Source organism: Heptranchias perlo, chromosome 7 (assembly GCF_035084215.1).
Source record: "Heptranchias perlo isolate sHepPer1 chromosome 7, sHepPer1.hap1, whole genome shotgun sequence".
Lineage (NCBI taxonomy): Eukaryota > Metazoa > Chordata > Chondrichthyes > Hexanchiformes > Hexanchidae > Heptranchias > Heptranchias perlo.
Genome location: NC_090331.1, coordinates 20,189,702 through 20,208,679, shown reverse-complemented (window position 1 = coordinate 20,208,679; position 18,978 = coordinate 20,189,702). Strand labels below are relative to the sequence as shown.

General features: G+C 41.6%; 1 protein-coding gene across 1 annotated transcript in view; it reads right to left on the bottom strand.

Moving 5' to 3' along the window:
• Positions 1–4,773: 4,773 nt before the first annotated feature.
• The window catches only part of nmi (N-myc (and STAT) interactor), a 38,148-nt gene continuing 23,943 nt past the window's right edge, over positions 4,774–18,978 (bottom strand). The window contains exons 7-10 of the mRNA XM_067987158.1: positions 17,555–17,661; positions 17,117–17,303; positions 14,172–14,281; positions 4,774–6,947 (exon numbers count right to left, since the gene is read on the bottom strand). Coding sequence (XP_067843259.1) covers positions 6,750–6,947; positions 14,172–14,281; positions 17,117–17,303; positions 17,555–17,661 — 602 coding nt within the window. The 3' untranslated portion in view covers positions 4,774–6,749. The remainder of the gene's footprint in view (positions 6,948–14,171; positions 14,282–17,116; positions 17,304–17,554; positions 17,662–18,978) is intronic.

Below are 18,978 nucleotides of genomic sequence, written 5' to 3'. Positions count from 1 at the left end.
CAAGAAATTCACTACCTTTCTGACAGTTGCTAGTCTGCTTTTCCCAATCTATGTAAAGGTTAAAGTCCCCCATTAAGACCGCTATGCCTTTCTTACACGCTTGTCTAATCTCTGCATTTATACAATCGAGCACTTCAGAGCTGCTGCCAGGGGTCCTATATACAATTCCCACTATCGTCTTAGATCCTTTCCTATTTCTCAATTCAACCCATAAGGTCTCTGTTGGTTGCTTACCTCTCGTTATATCCTCCTTTATCATTGAAGTGATTTCATCTCTAATCATTAAGGCTACTCCTCCCCCTCTTCCATTTTCCCTATCTCTCCTGTAGACCTTTTAACCTGATATATTTAGTTCCCAATCCTGATGATCCTGCAGCCATGTCTCAGTGATAGCTATCATGTCATATCCTCTAATTTGAATTTGAACCTGTAGTTCATTTAATTTATTCCTTATACTCCGTGCATTTGTATTTCGAACTCTTAGTTGGGCCACACACACTAGCCTGATCTTCAGCTTTGATGCTCGGTTAATTGCCTTATGCCTTCTAGTTTTCACTTTATCTGTAGTGTCTAAAGTACACTTTCTTTCTGCTGCTCTACGCTTTTCCCTTTCACTTGTTGAACAACTGTTTGCACTATTTGTATTGTAAATTTCCCCATGGTCTTCCCCTCTCTTGCTGCTCTCAACTTTACTCCCTTCTGACTCCCCGCTCAGGTTCCCATCCCCCTGCCACTCTAGTATAAACCTTCCCCAACAGCACCAGCAAACACCCCCGCGAGGACATTGGTCCCGGTCCTGCTCGGGTGTAACCCGTCCCCCTTGTACAGGTCCCACCTTCCCCAGAACCGGTCCCAATGTCCCAGGAATCTAAAACCTCCCTCCTACACCATCCCTGCAGCCACGCATTCATCCAGTCTATTCTCCTGTTCCGATACTCACTAGCATGTGGCACTGGTAGTAATCCTAAGATCACTACCCTTGAGGTCCTGCTTTTTAATTTATCTCCTAACTTCTTGAATTCACCTTGCAGGACCTCCTCCCTTTTTTTTTTACCTATGTCGTTGGTACCAATATGGACCACAACTACTGGCTGTTCACCCTCCCCCTCCAGAATGCCCTACAGCTGTTCCGTGACATCCTTGACCCTAGCACCAGGGAGGCAACATACCATCCTGGAGTCACGTTTGCGGCCACAGAAACGCCTATCTGTTCCCCTTACAATTGAATCCCCTATCACTATAGCCCTGCCACTCTTCTTCCTCCCCCCCTGTGCAGCTGAGCTACCCATGGTGCCACAAACTTGGCTCTTGCTGCTTTCCCCTGATAAGCCATCTCCCCCAACAGTATCCAAAGCTGTATATCTGCTTGAGAGGGAGATGGCCCCAGGGGATTCCTGCTCTACCTGCCTAGTCCTTTTACTCTGCCTGGCGGTCACCCATTTCCTTTCTGCCTGCGTAATCTTTACCTGCGGTGTGACCACCTCACTGAACGTGCTATCCACGATAGTCTCAGCATCGCGGATGCTCCACAGCAAATCCACCCGCAGCTCCAGCTCCAAAATGCGGTTAGCCAGTAGCTGCAGCTGGACACACTTCCTGCACAAATGGTCGCCAGGGACACTGGTAGTGTCCATGACTTCCCACATAGTGCAGGAGGAGCATATCACGGGTGCTAGCTGTGCTGCCACGACTTGCCTTAGATTTACCCTGCGTTCAGTTCTCAGACTCTCCTCCCGCTCTCTGTCTCTCCTTTTATACTGTGCTCACCTCTCGGACTCTCCTGCCTCACCTGTGACGTCGCACAGTAGAATTCTCTTGTTGCAGGTCTGCTGCTGCTTTTATTCCCCACTCTCAGTCTTCTGCCGCTCAGGTCCGCCGCCACTCTGCGGAAAGTTAGGAAAAGCAAGGCAAAGCAGCACCTCCTTCCCCCACTTCACCGAACTCCCACACTCACCAAACTCACAGCTGATCACTCTGTGCGCCGTTGCACTCCTTGCCCGTTGATTTGATAGCCAGTCCACTACCTGCTACATCGGGACCATGCAGGGGAAGATAAGCAAAGACTTTCAGACACCACCGCCCCCCCCCCCCCCCCCCCGATCTTTTGATAAGATAACTTGAAAGCCCAAGAACCATATTCTTACTTCTCCTTTTGAACCTGAATGAACCCACTCTGGTCCAATTTTCACCTTACCCTGTAACTTTCTTCTTGGTCACCTTGAGTTACATTTTATTAACATTATGATACACAAACACACGTAGGCATATACATATTGCTTCTAAGTTTCATTTGGTTAATCTTACACATTGTGATATAGACAAAGAAAATCATAATACTGTACAGAAAACTATAGTGTACCATATTATCAAGAAGTCATGGAGTTAAGATTCTCCAGCTCTCCTTTTACTAATAGCCATCATGTGGATATTTTTACTAAGTATTATTTCTCCCTAGCCCCCGGTTGTCCCAATTTCATTGTTCACTCAAAGGAACCCAATCCTGAATTTTCAAAATCCAAATTTCTATGTCTACTTTAATTTCAATCCCTCTGATAGGACCAGTGTTTAACTCTACCCTGATTGTTTCATTAATTAGTTCTCAATGGAACATGTGTCTTGCTTAAAAAAGTTTTCTCACTCTCCTGAGCTACATTAACCATTTCATGTTGTGCTGTTATCAAGTAACTCAGCATGTCTCAGACCCGTTCTTCATTGCATCTTCATCATGTATTTCCGCATTCTAGTTGCCTCCCTTGCAACATATCACAGGTAATGTTCTTGAATATTAACTTTCAGCTGGCCAGTTTCTTTTTCCTCATGGTATTGGCAAATGTGTTTTCAATGGCACACTTCATATGTCCAGTAAGATTCAAGCCTCTAAGAGCAACTGCTCTGTTTAATAGCTCAACAGGACATAGGACATAGGTAATCATGTTCTTCATCCTGGTCTCCGTTTCCAATTGACTGCAACATACACTCGTATCTTCCATGTCCATGGGACAACCGGGGGCTAGGGAGAAATAATACTTAGTAAAAATATCCACATGATGGCCATGAGTAAGAGAGCTGGAGAATCTTAACTCCATGACTTCTTGATAATATGGTACACTATAGTTTTCTGTACAGTGTATTATGATTTTCTTTGTCTATATCACAATGTGTAAGATTAACCAAATGAAACTTAGAAGCAATATGTATATGCCTACGTGTGTTTGTGTATCATAATGTTAATAAAATGTAACTCAAGGTGATCTTGGACAAGACCAAGAAGAAAGTTACAGGGTAAGGTGAAAATTGGACCAGAGTGGGTTCATTCAGGTTCAAAAGGAGAAGTAAGAATATGGTTTAAAAACTGAGCATAGTCAAGTATCCCATCTCACACAGTGTCTAGGCATTTAGCAAGAGGGCAGTGCTGGGGGAGACAAAGTTGCTGTCTTTGTATGAACAAAAGCAGCTTGTAAGAAAGGAGATAAAGGATGAGGTAGTCATGTTACATGGTACGGTTCATCTAAATTTGTTTAACACAGAGTCAGCACGGGGATAGGATAATTTACAACTAGGAGATAAGACCAGAGATGCGTACGTTCAGCCCTGACAGCCGAATAGTATAAAGATAGGGCACTCTGCACCGGAAAGTTAGAGCTCTTGGGACAGTTGGAAGTCCACAGCCCACTTAGACTAGAAGAGCAAATGACTCAGATAGGTATGTGATGTTAACAAGATGAGAACATTAGATGAAGTCACCAGGGGCTGTTGGAGATTAAGATTGAAAACTGAAATGAAAACATAATGCTGACATTGAAAAGGGGACATCTGCCTTTGGGCATGCATGGTGGGAAATAGTATAGAACATAGGGCAACACCCTTGGGCTAGAATTCTCTCACAGATTTTAATCTTTGTGTAGTGAACTCAATGTATAAAAGCTAAATGTGCAAATGGATGTATTGCACTACCAAGCTATGAACTAGGGTTGGGACAGGAAAGTGAGCCTAACAGGTTTCCCCAGTAGGCTCAGAAGAACTGAATGTAGGAAAAGCATTATGCAAGCTTTCTGTATAATATTGCTATCCTTGTTAGGGAAAAGCATTATGTCAGTTTTCCCTGTGAACAAAAGTTTTCTGTCTATCCAAAACAAACTTTTTATGACCTTGTGCGAAGAGAGGGCCTCCTTGAGTAATGGGCATCTGGTGTCGTTCTGGTCTCCTGTTCACAACATGGGTAAAGGGAGTTATCCGTACTTTGGTAGGAGTTGTCTCTAGTTTGAGTAAACATAAGAGTTCTTGATAACTTGGAGGCAACTAATCATAATGGAGGTTAATAATGTCAGTTATGCTGTTAATTGAGATGTCTGGTGTGTGCACAGACCTTGAGCAGTTTTGATAAGGGGGATTCAAGTAACGTGAATAACAAACGTTTAAAGACTGAGTCATAGCTTGGAGACAGAGAAAGCTATTGATGTTTGCACAGGGCCCTTATAGAGCTAATGTGTCTTAAAAACATTTATAAGATCAGAACATCTTTGAATTGATTAGAACGCTCGCGGAGTGGCTGGACAGCTCGATAGTACAGGGACCTTATGGGTTTGATCACTTTGTCAGGTTGTATTCATCTTGCTAGTGTGTTTAATTGTACTCTTGTATTTTAACATCTTTATTACTTATGATAATGTCTTAATAAATCTATTCTACTTTGGAACAAAACACCTTGCAGCCTTTTTGCTTAAAGACTAGAACCCTAAAATAGATAAATGTACAGAATCTTACAACACCAGGTTATAGTCCAACAATTTTATTTGAAAATCACAAGCTTTCGGAGGCTTTGGAGGAATTGGGGGGAGGGGCGGAATTGCAGGTAGGTAAGCACACAAGCGGAAAACCCCAGCCTCGTTATCTCGGCTCACCAATGTGGAATGACCATTTGGGTGAGGTGCCAGAGGGCTGCAAACTCCCATAAAACTGTGACCTGGCATGTCATTACCTTCGGAAGAGAAAACTGGAAAAAAGTACTGTATTTTAAACACACAAAAACAATCTTGAAAAAGAAACTTTTGCTGTTCAGTGCACCTCAGTATACACTCAATATACCTCAGAAAACACTCAATATACCTCAGTGTACAATCAATATACCTCAGTGTACACTCCCAGTATTGTTTGTTTTTGGTGCTAGTGCTGGAAGCTTATAGACAAGTATTATAGATACATCAAATACACAAGTCAACGGGCCGGATTTTGCCGTGAGCGGCGAACGAACGTTTTGACTTGCACTTGCCCATAGACTTTCTATGGGGTTTTGCACGGCAGGTTACTGTAAGTTAGAAATCCATTCAGCGCGGCGCCCTCTACAGGACATCTGGGACCTATGTGAACAGGGCAAGCAACTGTGTATCTCCTTAACCAATTAGATTGAAGAATCGTTATTGGGCAGCGCTAAGTCTGAACCAGGAAATGTAAGTTAGAATAGTGAATTCAATTTCAAATCAGTTACAGAAATGAAATAAAGAGAGGAAAGAAAGATTGGATTAAGAGAGAGAGATAAAAGAGACAGAAAACAAAAGTAAAAAAATTATTTCAATTTTTTGTTTTTTTTGAATCTCCAACAATAATTAAAAGCTGAAGTGATGAGACTCTGTACTTGTAAAAGTTAATTTTCAGCCAGAGAGGTTGTTTGGTAGTAACTAAAACTTACCAAACCGAAAAAAGGGTTCTAACACTGGAATTTTTTGGCTCGTTTAGTCTGTACCTATGAGGTAAGTACAGGAACTTCATGCTGTTCAATACATTTGGCTGGTGAGTCAGCCGGCAGATGCCATTTTCATGCTGCTTCTGGAGGAGCATTGCAGCTTGAACAGCAACCTCCGGATTTCCACGTTTAACTGCTCATGTGTGGACGCTGGAAGTTACTGTCCGATTTGCACATAGATAACGGTGAGCACTGTTAGCCTCACTGTTACTTTTACAGCAAAATCCAGCCCAACATGTTTACATTTTATGGAAGAAATTCTTGAGTACATTTAATAATCAAAGTATCTCTTTTTACAAATTGAATATTTCACTATACACCACCAAATAGGAAGATTGTAACTAAATGAATTATAATGTCAGAACCTGAGACTGCTTGATGTACAGCAGATTGTGTAAACCTCTGCTTTTAATGGACACGTCTCAGGTAAAATCCACTGTCTTGAAGTAACAAGACTATTCTTCCATCCTCTGATTATCAATGGTATTGTCCTTCATAATTCAATGTTTTAATCACTACAAACACAATCTAATTCTAAGTTTATTCTCCAAGGACTGGTACAGCAATGTAAAGACATACAAGAACAGTATTGTTCATACCTTTATTTTGGCTATTATTCTTATACTCCTTAACCATTTTATCATGCCATATTTCAATCTGAGTGGTTTTGCCCATGTTAAGGAGTATGGGTATGAAATGCAAGTATTTATCCTTTTGTGCAACACACTAATTTTGCAGTACATATAATCAGCACAATGACTAACGTAAAAATATATATATATATACACACAGACATAATAAACGTATCACAGAGATTACGACTAAATCATGTAATTGTTTTCTACACTATTCAAATCAGCCAACAAAAGACTGATCATAGCTACTACTGGAAAGTGAAGAAAATGTCTTGCTGTAAGTAGCTAAAAGAAGCTACTTGAAAAGAAAGGGGAAAAAAGTGTGAATTTTAAAACACTACACATTTCAGAGACTACCTACTGAAACTAAAACATTATTTCTCTTCAGTGTCTTCTTCAAAGTTTACTATGAGTTGTTGGTCCTTTGGGACATATTTTATACTCTCCACTTCACCACCGTGGTTGCTTGGTTTCTGGAAATAGATCTCAAACTTGTCCTGTAATTCTTCCTCTTCCATTATATTCTTGATGTCTGATAGCAGCACAGTTCTTTTGCAAATGCCATTAAATGTCTAAGAGAAAGTTGAAAGGATACAGTGTAGTGCAGTTTATTGTTACACTGAGTTTTAAAATTGGGTAACACCTTAAGTACGGTAATGTTACTGAACTATAAAAAATACAGGTTTGATTTATAAGCTGGATTTATCATTCCAGTTGAATAAAAGCTAAACATCCTCCAATTATATAGTGAGTAAATGCACCATAGTACAGGAAGTTCCTACGTTTGATCCCAGTTCTGTGCCGAGTTACCTGACCTCAACTAGGGTAAAAGTGGAGATAATACAATTGACTCCAGCATCCCATGGATAGGGAGGTGAAAAATCAGACAGGGTTCCCTCTGCTGATCACTATTCTGTGAGCTCCTGCTGGAAAGTTATGCATATACAGACACTGAGCGAGGGCAGGATTGGGTTTAACTGTGATGCACCCTGAGTTGAGTAATCTGTCAACACTCACTGCCCAGACTCGCATGAAGGGAGAAGAACCTAAAAGCTGCAATGGGGTATGTGTTGCTTCCTTCTATTAAACCTAGATAAAAGTATGCATGAAGGGCACATTTATTCACTGGATTTTATTCTGGGTACATAAATGCCTTCATTCTATGGTCAGGCAATAAGCTTTGGTAGTGATTACATTGGCACTAGTGGTGAATTAACCATAAATGCATGTATTTAAAGGTCTGATACACCCCAATCTTTCTGAAAGAATTTAAAACTGGCCTGAATCATGTCTATATAATAGCTATGATATTACACCAGGTGAATCAAAAACTATCAAATAGTAAACATAAGAATGCATTTACAATACAGGTTTAGTGCCTGTTTGTACAAGGCCTAACCTGATTCTGTAATGAAGCTAAGTGGGCTGTCCTCTAGCAAAACTGCTTCGCAACCATGCTATAGTTATAATGTAAATCCATTCTTAAATACTGGGTTTAAAGTACTGCATGATTAAAATTGTGCAAAAAGTATCTACAAGAAATTGAATGCCTACTTTACCTGTTTAGAATTTTGTAAGTATATTTTACTAGTGATCTCCTGTGGTGTTGCTCACCAGAAGGGTCAAGAACCAGAGGATACAGATTTAAGGTGATTGGCAAAAGAACCAAAGGCAATGTGAGGAAAAACTTTTTCACGCAGCGAGTAGTTATGATCTGCAACGCATTGCCTGAAAGGGTGGTGGAGGCACATTCAATCGTGGCTTTCAAAAAGGAATTGGATAAATATTTGAAGGGAAAAAATTTGAAGGGCTACAGGGAAAGAGCAGGTGAATGGGCTAACTGGATTGCTCTTACAAAGAGCTGGCACAGGCTCGATAGGCCAAATGGCCTCCTTCTGTGCTGTAACGATTCTATGCTTCGAAGTTGGGTGATACACTAGTTCAGATGGATAGGAATGTTATGCCATGAATGAAATATCACGTTATACCACTGTCTGAGGCTGAATCACACTGTTCGCAACCTTGGCGTTCTATTTGACTCTGCGCTGAACTTCCGACCCCACATCCTCTCCATCACCAACACCACCTACTTCCACCTCCGTAACATCGCCCGTCTCTGCCGCTGCCTCAGCTCATCTGCTGCTGAAAACCATGTCCATGCCTTTGTTACCTCTAGAGTTGACTATTCCAATGCTCTCCTGACCAACCTCTACCATGCACCCTCTGTAAACATGAGCTCATCCAAAACCCTGCTGCCCATATCCTAACTCGCACCAAGTCACGTTCACCCATCACCCCTGTGCTCGCTGACCTTCATTGGCTCCCGGTCCGGCAATGCCTCAATTTTAAAATTCTCATCTTTGTTTTCATATCCCTCCATGGCCTCGCCCCTCCCTATCTCTGTAACCTCCTCCAGCCCTACAATCCTCCGAGATCACTGCGTTCCTCCATTTCTGGCCTCTTGCGCATCCCCGATTTTCATCGCTCCATCATTGGCGGCTGTACCTTCAGCTGCCTAGGCCCCAAGCTCTGGAATCCCCTCCCTAAATCTCTCTGCCTTTCTCCCCCTTTAAGATGCTCCTTAAAACCTACCTCTGTGACCAGTCACCTGTCCTAATATTTCCTTATGTGGCTCAGTGTCAAATTTTGTTTGATAATGCTCCTGTGATGCACCTTGGAACGTTTTACTACATTAAAGGCGCTATATAAATGCATTGTTGTTGTTGTTGTTGTCTCGAGGCATGGATTAGTGACTATTGCAAGTTAATATTTATTTTAAAAGTTCACTTTCTTCAACCAAGTCTGGCATATCTGTCTATCGCTTTCACATTCCAAAAACCATCCAAACAAATTGATAGCATAGTTAATTGTTAAACTCAATCTCAAAAAACTCATACCTAAATTTAAACCTCTGTTTTATTTTAATTGATTTAAGGAATATAGTAAGATAAGACACTGTCCTTTTCACCTTTAGCTCAAATTTAGCAAAGACTGATAGGATAAAAATGTCTTTCTCTTGGTTGTGAGAGTCTTGAAGAGTTCTGAGTCTCAACTCTAATGTGTATAATTGGTTAACCCTACTGAGTTGTGATGAGACCAATGTGGAATACAAATGGAAAGTTTTTAAGAACAAGATAAAAAATGTAGAAGACAAATATGTACCCAAAGTCAAAAGAAGAGAATGTGGTAAGTAAAAGCTAAGGTGGCTGGTCATGTACAAAGACAAATAAGATGTAAACAAAAATGTTTCCACTATCTTAAGGCATCTGATACTCAACTAAAAGATTTAAGAAACATAGAAAGTAGGAGCAGGAGTAGGCCATTCGGCCCTTCGAGCCTGCTCCGCCATTCAATATGATCATAGCTGATCCTCTATCTCAATAACATATACCCGCTCTCTCCCCATACCCCTTGATGCCTTTTGTGTCTAGAAATCTATCTAGCTCCTTCTTAAATATATTTAGTGACTTGGCCTCCACAGCCTTCTGTGGTAGAGAATTCCACTGGTTCACCACCCTCTGAGTGAAGAAATTTCTCCTCATCTCAGTCCTAAATGTCCTACCTCGTATCCTGAGACTGTGACCCCTCGTTCTGGACCCCCCAGCCAGAGGAAACATCCTCCCTGTGTCCAGTCTGTCTAGCCCTGTCAGAATTTTATATGTTTCAATGAGATCCCCTCTCATTCTTCTAAACTCGAGTGAATACAGGCCGTGTTGACCCAATCTCTCCTCATACAACAGTCCTGCCATCCCAGGAATCAGTCTGGAGAACCTTCGCTGCACTCCCTCTATGGCAAGTATATCCTTTCTTAGGTAAGGAGACCAAAACTGCACACAATACTCTAGCTGTGGTCTCACCAAGGCCCTGTATAACTGCAGTAAGACATCCTTGCTCCTGTACTCAAATCCTCTTGCAATGAAGGCCAACATACCATTTGACTTCCTAACTGCTTGCTGCACCTGCATGTTTGCTTTCAGTGTCTGGTGTACAAGGACACCCAGGTCCCTTTATACATCAACATTTCCCAATCTATCACCATTTAAATAATACTCTGCCTTTCTGTTTTTCCTTCCGAAGTGGATAACTTCACATTTATCCACATTATACTGCATCTGCCATGTATTTGCCCACTCACTCAACTTATCTAAATCGCCTTGAAACCTGTTTGCATCCACCTCACAACTCACGATCCCACCTAGTTTTGTGCCGTCAGCTAACTTGGAAATATTACATTTGGTTCGCTCATCCAAATCATTGATATATATTGTGAATAGCTGGGGCCCAAGCACTGATCCCTGCAGTACCCCACTAGTCACTGCCTGCCACCCCAAAAAAGACCCATTTATTCCTACTCTCTGTTTCCTGTCTGTTAACTAATTTTCAATCCATGCCAGTATATTACCCCCAATCCCATGTGCTTTAATTTTGCACACTAACCTCTTATGTGGGACTTTATCAAAGGCCTTCTGAAAATCCAAATAAACCACATCTACTGGTTCTCCCTTATCTATTCTACCAGTTACATCCTCAAAAAACTCCAGTAGGTTTGTCAAACATGATTTCCCTTTCATAAATCCATGTTGACTTTGTCTAATCCGTTGATATTTTCTAAGTGTCCTGTTATCACATCCTTTATAATAGACTCTAGCATTTTCCCTACTACTGATGTTAGGCTAACCGGTCGGTAGTTCCCTGTTTTCTCTCTCCCTCCTTCTTTGAAATAATGGGGTTATATTTGCCACCCTCCGATCTGCAGGATCTGTTCCGTAATCTATAGAACTTTGGAAGATGACAACTAATGCATCCACTATTTCCATGGCTACCTCTTTTAGTACTCTGGGATGCAGATTATCAGGCCCTGGGGATTTATCGGCTTTCAGTCCCATTAATTTCTCCAGCACTATTTCTCTACTAATACTAATTTCCTTTAATTCCTCCTTCTCATTAGTCCCTTGGTTCCATAGCATTTCTGGGAAGTTATTTGTGTCCTCTTCCGTGAAGACAGAACCAAAGTATTTGTTTAATTGCTCTGCCATTTCCTTGTTCCCCATTATAAATTCTCCTGTTTCTGACTGTAAGGGACTTACATTTGTCTTCACTGATCTTTTTCCTTTTACATACTTTAGAAGCTTTTACAGTCCACTTTTATGTTCCTTGCAAGTTTACTCTCATACTCTATTTTTCCCCTCTTAATCAATCTCTTGTTCCTTTTTTGCTGAATTCTAAACTGATCCCAATCCTCAGGCTTGCTACTTTTTCTGGTAACTTTATATGATTCCTCTTTGGATCTAATACTATCCTTAATTTCTTTTGTACAAGAACAAAGAACAGCTAAAGAAAACAAAGGCTGCTATTAGATCAGCTAAAAGGTTAATGGAAAAGAGGACTGTAGACAATTGTGGAAGTAATGGGAAAAGCTTTTTCAGTTGTGTAAAGAGTCAGAGGACTGTCAAAGACTGTACTGGGCCATTGAAGGATGCTCAAGGACAGGTTATGAAGGACTCACTGGGTATGGCAGAAATATTAAATGAGTACTTTGCATCAGTCTTCACTCTTGAAGATGATGCTCAACTGTTACAATTTAATGATGTTAGTAATAAAATTAGTAATATTAACATAGATGAACATATTGATTCAGATAGAATTAGGAATCAAAAAATAGATGGAGCAGCCGGGCCCCGATGATATCCACCCAAGGATCCGCAAGGAGATGGGACACGTGCTGTGCAAGCCCCTTGCCCGTATTTTTAATAGCTCACTGCATTCTGGGACAGTTCCCGTAGAGTAGAAGGAGGCTAATGTAGTCCCCATCATTAAAAAAGGAGACAAGACGGACCCGGGTAACTATAGGTCCATTAGTTTGACATCAGTAATAGGAAAGATGCTTGAAGGAATCATTAAGGATGTAATATATAATTACATGGATAGAGGGGGATATACTGGGAATGTCATGTCTAACAAATATGATTATATTTTTTGAAGAAGTCACCAAGATCGTGGATGAGGGAAACCCAGTAGACATTTTCTACTTAGACTTCTAAAAAGCTTTCAACAAGGTACTGCACAAGAGGCTGCTCTACAAGATCAATGCCTCCAGTATTAGTAGTAATATATTGAGCTGGATTGAGAACTGGCTGGAAGGATATAGGCAGAAAATAGTTAGAGATGGATCTGGATCTGTTTGAAGACTGGTCACCAGTGGTGTCCCGCAGGGATCGGTATTGGGACCGTTGCTCTTTACTATTTTTATTAGTGATCTAGATGTAGGTGTTGGGGGCACGATCTGTAAATTTGCAGATGAGACCAAGATCTGTGCGAGTGTCAGGACTGTGCTCGACTGCTTCAGACGGATCTTGATGTGTTGGTGGACTGGGCTCGCGACTGGCAAACGATGTTTAATTTGGAGAAGTGCAGTGTTGTGCATGTGGGCAGGACAAATGCTCAACGTACATACACCCTTCAGGTTAAAGCATTAAAGCAGGTAGAGAAAAAGATCTGGCCGTTCTAGTGCATAGGTCTCTAAAGGTGCAATGCCATGAAGCGATAGCTAGAGCAAATAGTGTATTGGGTGCATTTATGGAACAATTGACTATAAGACAAAGCAAACTATTTTGTCCTTGTGCAAAACCTTGGTCAGGTCTCATTTGGAATATGTGTCCAGTTTTGGTCTCCTCACATGGTGGGTGATATTGAGGCTTTGGAAATAGGAGTGCCACTAGATTAATTCCCAGCTTAAAACATCTTAGTTATCAAGAAAGGCTGAAAGAACTAGGAGGTGGTTCTTTTCCAGAGAATAGTGGACCTCTGGAACGAGCTGCAGGCTCATGCAGTGGACGCCAATTTGCTGAATTCCTTCAAGCGAGAGCTGGACCTGTTTCTGGCAGGGGCGGAGATCACCTCATACAAAAGGCAGGTAATGTAACGCATAGAATTATCAGGGCCAGAGTGGTCTCCTGGACTAGTTTTGATCACCAAAAGGGTCTGAGAGGAAATTCCCAGATTTTGTTCTCCCAAATTGGCCAGAGTTTTTGTCTGGTTTTTCGCCTCTCCCATGAGATCACATGTCATGGGGTGGGGAGTGTATATATTGTGATACACAAGGTAGCACGAATGTGTGGGACAGGCTGGATGGACTAGAGAGTCTTTTCCTGTCTGTCATTGTTCGTAAATACATGAATGAAATAGAAGAAATTTGAATTGATGTGGCACAATTTTGAATATCAACCAATCAGCTGTAAGAATTAGCCCATGCCAAGTGCGACTCAGTAAATGTGACTCTTGTGACAGGAAGTCCATCTAGATGTACCATTATTATTATGAAAGTAGATATATTTTTACCTTCCCCTAAATTCATCTGCACTGACAATTTAGCCAGAATATGTGCTCAATTTCACCAACACACCTGACAGACCCATATTCAAGCATCCCAGCATCCTTTTTTGAGCTTTTTTTTGGTCATAAACCAAATTTGGCTTTAGATCTCAGATTTAGATTACCTGTATCTGGAGCATGGGCTTGGGAGGGGCAAATTTAAACCAAAATGCACATCTCCTATGCTTGACTATTTGCATTATTGGGTAACTATCAGTTTAGAAATAAAGAATATTTATTTCGGGAGAATGGACCTTTTGAGTCAAGGGACGCAGGTTAAGCAAAGTTTTAGTTTCAACCAAGTGTTCTGCCAAGGACTGCAGTTTAAGTAGAAGCCATTCAATTAAAATCACACCATCCATTACAATGAATGCAACCTTTGTGCAAGCTCTTCATTAAAATGACATTATATGCACCATGCTCACCTGAAACTTCTCCAATGAATAATCCATTACAGGCTCAACTGCCACCCAACAGGATGTATTCTCAGTTATGATTATGTGGTATTTCTTCTGTTCTGCAACACGCTGAGCAACTGAAAGGTAAATCCAGGTTATGAGGAATTCATCATCTTCAACATATAACGTAATAGCAGTGTGGCCAGAACCACACACCGGTTCTTGGCACACTGGCAGCTTAGAGATTTACTACTGCTCCTACACAATGAAATAGCCAATATTCACTTCCATCCCACTTCCAATAGGCAACAAATCAATATGGATGAAAGAAAATCCCCCCAAAATTTGAAAGTGGTAGTGAATGTATGAAATAAACTGCCTGAGGAGGCAGGAAAGGGTAAATTCAAGAGGAACTGGATAGAAATTTGGCAATGAAAGAGATTGAGGAATATGAGTTCGAATAGTGTGCAGTATTTCTCAAACTTTGGGCCAGCTAGGTCGACTGTAATGGTCACATCCAGTCATGCACATTCCTATGTTCCTAACTTAAACTTGCTTCACCACCAGTTCAACAATAAAGTCAAATCTGGCTCTGCTCCAAGTGCCCTTCAAATTATTGCGGAAAGAAAGAAAAATTGCAAATGTTGAAAATCTGATATAAAAACTGAAAATGCTGGAAACACACTGCAGTCTCATCACCAATTTGATAAAGATTGGTGTATTTCCAGCATTTTCTGTTTTTACCTATGAAAATATCTCACCCTGAATTTAACTTATTTGTTACTTCTCTATCACAGCGCTGCATGAATGTTGAGTGCTTTGTGTCTTATTTTACCATTATACTAAATCGCAGTTAGTCGCCAACCGCACTTATAGGCTGGATTTTATGAAGAAGGAAGGTAATTCTAACGAAAGGTAATCTATCTGAAATGTTGGGGGTGATTTTAACCCCCAGGAACGGGTGGGTTGGGGGCGGGTGGGAGTTGAAAATAGTTGTTTTTTGGGTCGCGACCACAAGCCGGCTTTATTTCCGGGTTTAACTTGGGCGTGTAAAAGGTCAGGCTTCCCACTGGGATTGCAAAGACCGAAAATTTTGCAGTTGCCACCCAAGAAAACAACTATTTTCAACTCCCACCTGCCCCCAACCCAACCGCTCTTGGGGTTTAAAATCATCCCCGTTAACTCTATTTCTCTCTCCACAGCTGCTGCCTGACCTGCTAAGCGTTTCTAGGATTTTCTGTTTTTATTTGAGATTTCCAGCATCCGCAGTATTTTGCTTTTGTTTTATGAAGAAGGGCCTGGTAAGAATTGAAAAAAGACTATATACTTTTCTAACTTTGTCTTTGAGGGGGAAAATAACAGAAGATAACAAATGAGGCCACATCTGGAAAACTGTTTAACTTTAGTCTCCCTGTTTTACAAACGGATATTAAGTTATTGGAGGAAGTGCAAAGTAATAGATTAATTCTAGAACTAAGGGGACAAAGTTAAAGTGTGATAAATACATAGAACAAACTTGTAGCAAGGGTGATGAAACGAAAAACTATGACAGGGTTCAAAAGGAACTTTGTAAGTTCTTGTCAGCAAATAGGGCTATTAGATTTAGAAATGCATCAAGGTAATTTTGTGATGGGTTGGTTAGATGGACCAAAAGTCTACTCCTACTGGAGACTGTTACTGTATTACTAATGCAGCATGAGCAAAGCTTGTGGTAGCAGGACACTATTTTCAATATCTTTCCCTTACTGCCACTGTTGTTATGCTGAGGGCAATTTTAACACTGTCCTGTGACTCCCTGTCCCCAGTCTCAAATGCTGCCAAAAATATTGTCAGGCTACCAAAGGACAGGAGAGGGGGAAGGACAGAATTCCTGTGATCTTCCTTCGGTGCTTAATAAATAAAATGAGAAATGCAGTTTAGTTATCACTTATCTGTTCAATTAACATTAGTGTTGGGAAGCCTGTGATCAGAAGCTTCAAGTGATTTCTGAGGAACAGCTCACAGTCAGCTGATTCAGTATGCCTTGCCGTTATATTTGACCCTGAGCTGAGCTTGCGACCCCATATCCTCTCCATCACCAAAACCACCTACTTCCACCTTCGTAACAATCACCCATCTCCACCCTTGCCTAAGCTTAGCTACTGCTGAAACTCTCATCCATGCCTTTGTTACTTCTAGACTCGACTATTTCAATGTTCTCCTGGCCGGCCTCCCACCTTGCACTCTCTTGACTTGAGTTTATCTACTCTGCTGTCTGTATCCTAACTCACACCAAGTTCACCCATCACCCGTGTGCTCACTGATCTACATTGGCTCCTTGTCTGGCAACACCTCGATTTTAAAATTCTCATCCTTATTTTCAAATCCCTCCATGGCCTCACCCCTCCCTATCTCTGTAACCTTCTCCAGCCGTACGACCATCTAAGATCTCTGTGCTCCTCCAATTCTGACCTCTTGCCCATCCCCCATTTTTTTTGCTCCACCATTGGCACCCGTGCTTTCAGCTTCCTAAGCTCTAAGCTCTGGAATTCCCTCCCTAAACCTCTCCACCACTGTACCTCTCTTTTCTGATTTAAGACGCTACTTAAAACCTACCTCTTTGACCAAGCTTTTGGTCACCTGTCCTGCTATCTCCTTGTGTGGCTTGGTGTCAAATTTTGTTTGATAAACGCTATGAAGCGCCTTGGGACGTTTTGCTACGTTAAAGACGCTATATAAATACACATTGTTGTTACTGTTTCTGCCCTGCCATTTAAATGGGGTGGATTCAAATCACTGGCAGCCTTTCAAATATTGGGAAACTTTCACAGCAAGTAATTCTACACTAGAAATGTGCACTACATCTCTCTTTGTCCCTCCCTATTTGTATTCCTAATAACTGTAAATTGTGCTGCTTTATAATGTAACAATTTGGGGCCCTCCCTCTTGTGTATGACTGCCAGCAATGGTGAAAGTGAAAATATTTCACTTACCTCCTTTCTCAACAAATGTGACATCGGCAGTTCCATTAATACTATCATAATTAATCTTCTCAACCTCCCCTCCGCCCAAACTAGGCTTTGAAAAGCTTATTTCCAACTTATCTCTCATCTGTTCTTCTGGAAGATCATCTGGAATTTGGGAAACCTTGACCATCTTCCTGGAGACGTCAATATGTATCTGAAAGAGTTAATAGAAATATTCCAAATTAAATTGTGAGATGGGGTTGGAGGGATAAAGTAGCTATCCTTATTCTTTGGGCACATGACAAATCAACGTGAGTGTGTCAGAATTAATTCATTTAGTTCATTATATCTTATGTACAGACTGCAAAGATGAAGTTAAAAAATGTTACACAAAAACCCTTACTGCCCCAGATCTTTCATTACAATACATTCAGCAATGTTCTGACATTGATTCCATGCATTTACCTCAAACAGTCTTGCTATATCCAGTTTGACAGGGTAAATCTTCACATCTAGTTTCCCAGGATCCAGGTTTACCTGATATTTGGATGTTTTTAGAATCTTATCAGCAACTTCAAGAAAAAGATAAAAAATAAAGGGAGTTAAATGAGAAGATGTCAGTTGAGCAGTCAAGAGGTGAGGACTGAGTAGAGAGGTAGACCAGCATTGGGAGGTGGAATCACAGGCTGAGATTTTCCTTCTCAGCGCTCCTGTCACACACTGGAAGCAAATGTCAAGAAATTCCACACCTGCAGCCTGCGATTTTCTTAACACTAAAATTAAAAACTGGAAATGATGTGCTAATCGACATGTACCAGGAGTTTCCGCTTCATTCGTCTCGAAGTGTGGAGGCTGTTACTCCCAGTGACGTGATGTACCAGCTTCCTGAAAGGCACAGATGGCACCCCCCACCGCCATGGGTAGGAGGGAGATGGCAGGAGGTAGTGGAATTTCCTGCCTGTGTGGGGTCGTAGGTGCCGAAGATGCACCTGCAGTGGCACGGGCACCTGCCAGCCGCAATGCTAATCAAGTGCCTTCTCCCTGACCCTACTGACTCTGACAAGGTCAGCGTTGGAAGGCAACCAACGGGCAGAATCTTGATGTAACTGCTGGGACCACGTCGCCCAAGCCATTTTGGAGCTTATGTATTTATATAAAAAACAGAGCTTGAAAACTGGTCAAGAAAAGGGGAAAGCTCAGAAAGCAAAGCCACATATAGAAAATAATTTCAAAAGAAATTAACCTTAAGGATACCAAAAAACCAGGGACCACTGATCTCAGCAACTGTACTGGGATCATGCCCACCAAGAACCTTTACCGCTGACCCTAGGGAACATATTGGGGCCAAGGGAAGGTTTCCTAATTTGGATACCATTAGTGGGTGCCCATGACATTAGAGGCACATCTAGAACATAAGAACATAAGAAATAGGAGCAGGAGTAGGCCAATCGGCCCCTCGAGCCTGCTCCGCCATTCAATAAGATCATGGCTGATCTGATCCTAACCTCAAATCTAAATTCATGTCCAATTTCCTGCTCGCTCCCCGTAACCCCTAATTCCCTTTACTTCTAGGAAACTGTCTATTTCTGTTTTCTAGTATGTCCTCCCACTAAAGAGGCCAAAAAGAATGGCAGGAGATCACTGGGTTGTGGGAGTGTTGCCCCTTCTCCCTCCCCCCCCCCCCCACCCCCGCCCCACAAAGAATGCTGTTGTGTATCCTCACGCTCCTTTATGGGGGAGGAAGCGTTTTAAATATATTTTTAAAACCTGCCACGATCCCACCCTGGACCCACCAGGTGGTCCCACAATTGACTGGTGAGTGGGGCTGTTAGTTTCCACCAACCATACGCTGGCTCCCTTTGAAGGTCCTAGGCATGGTAACTTGCAAC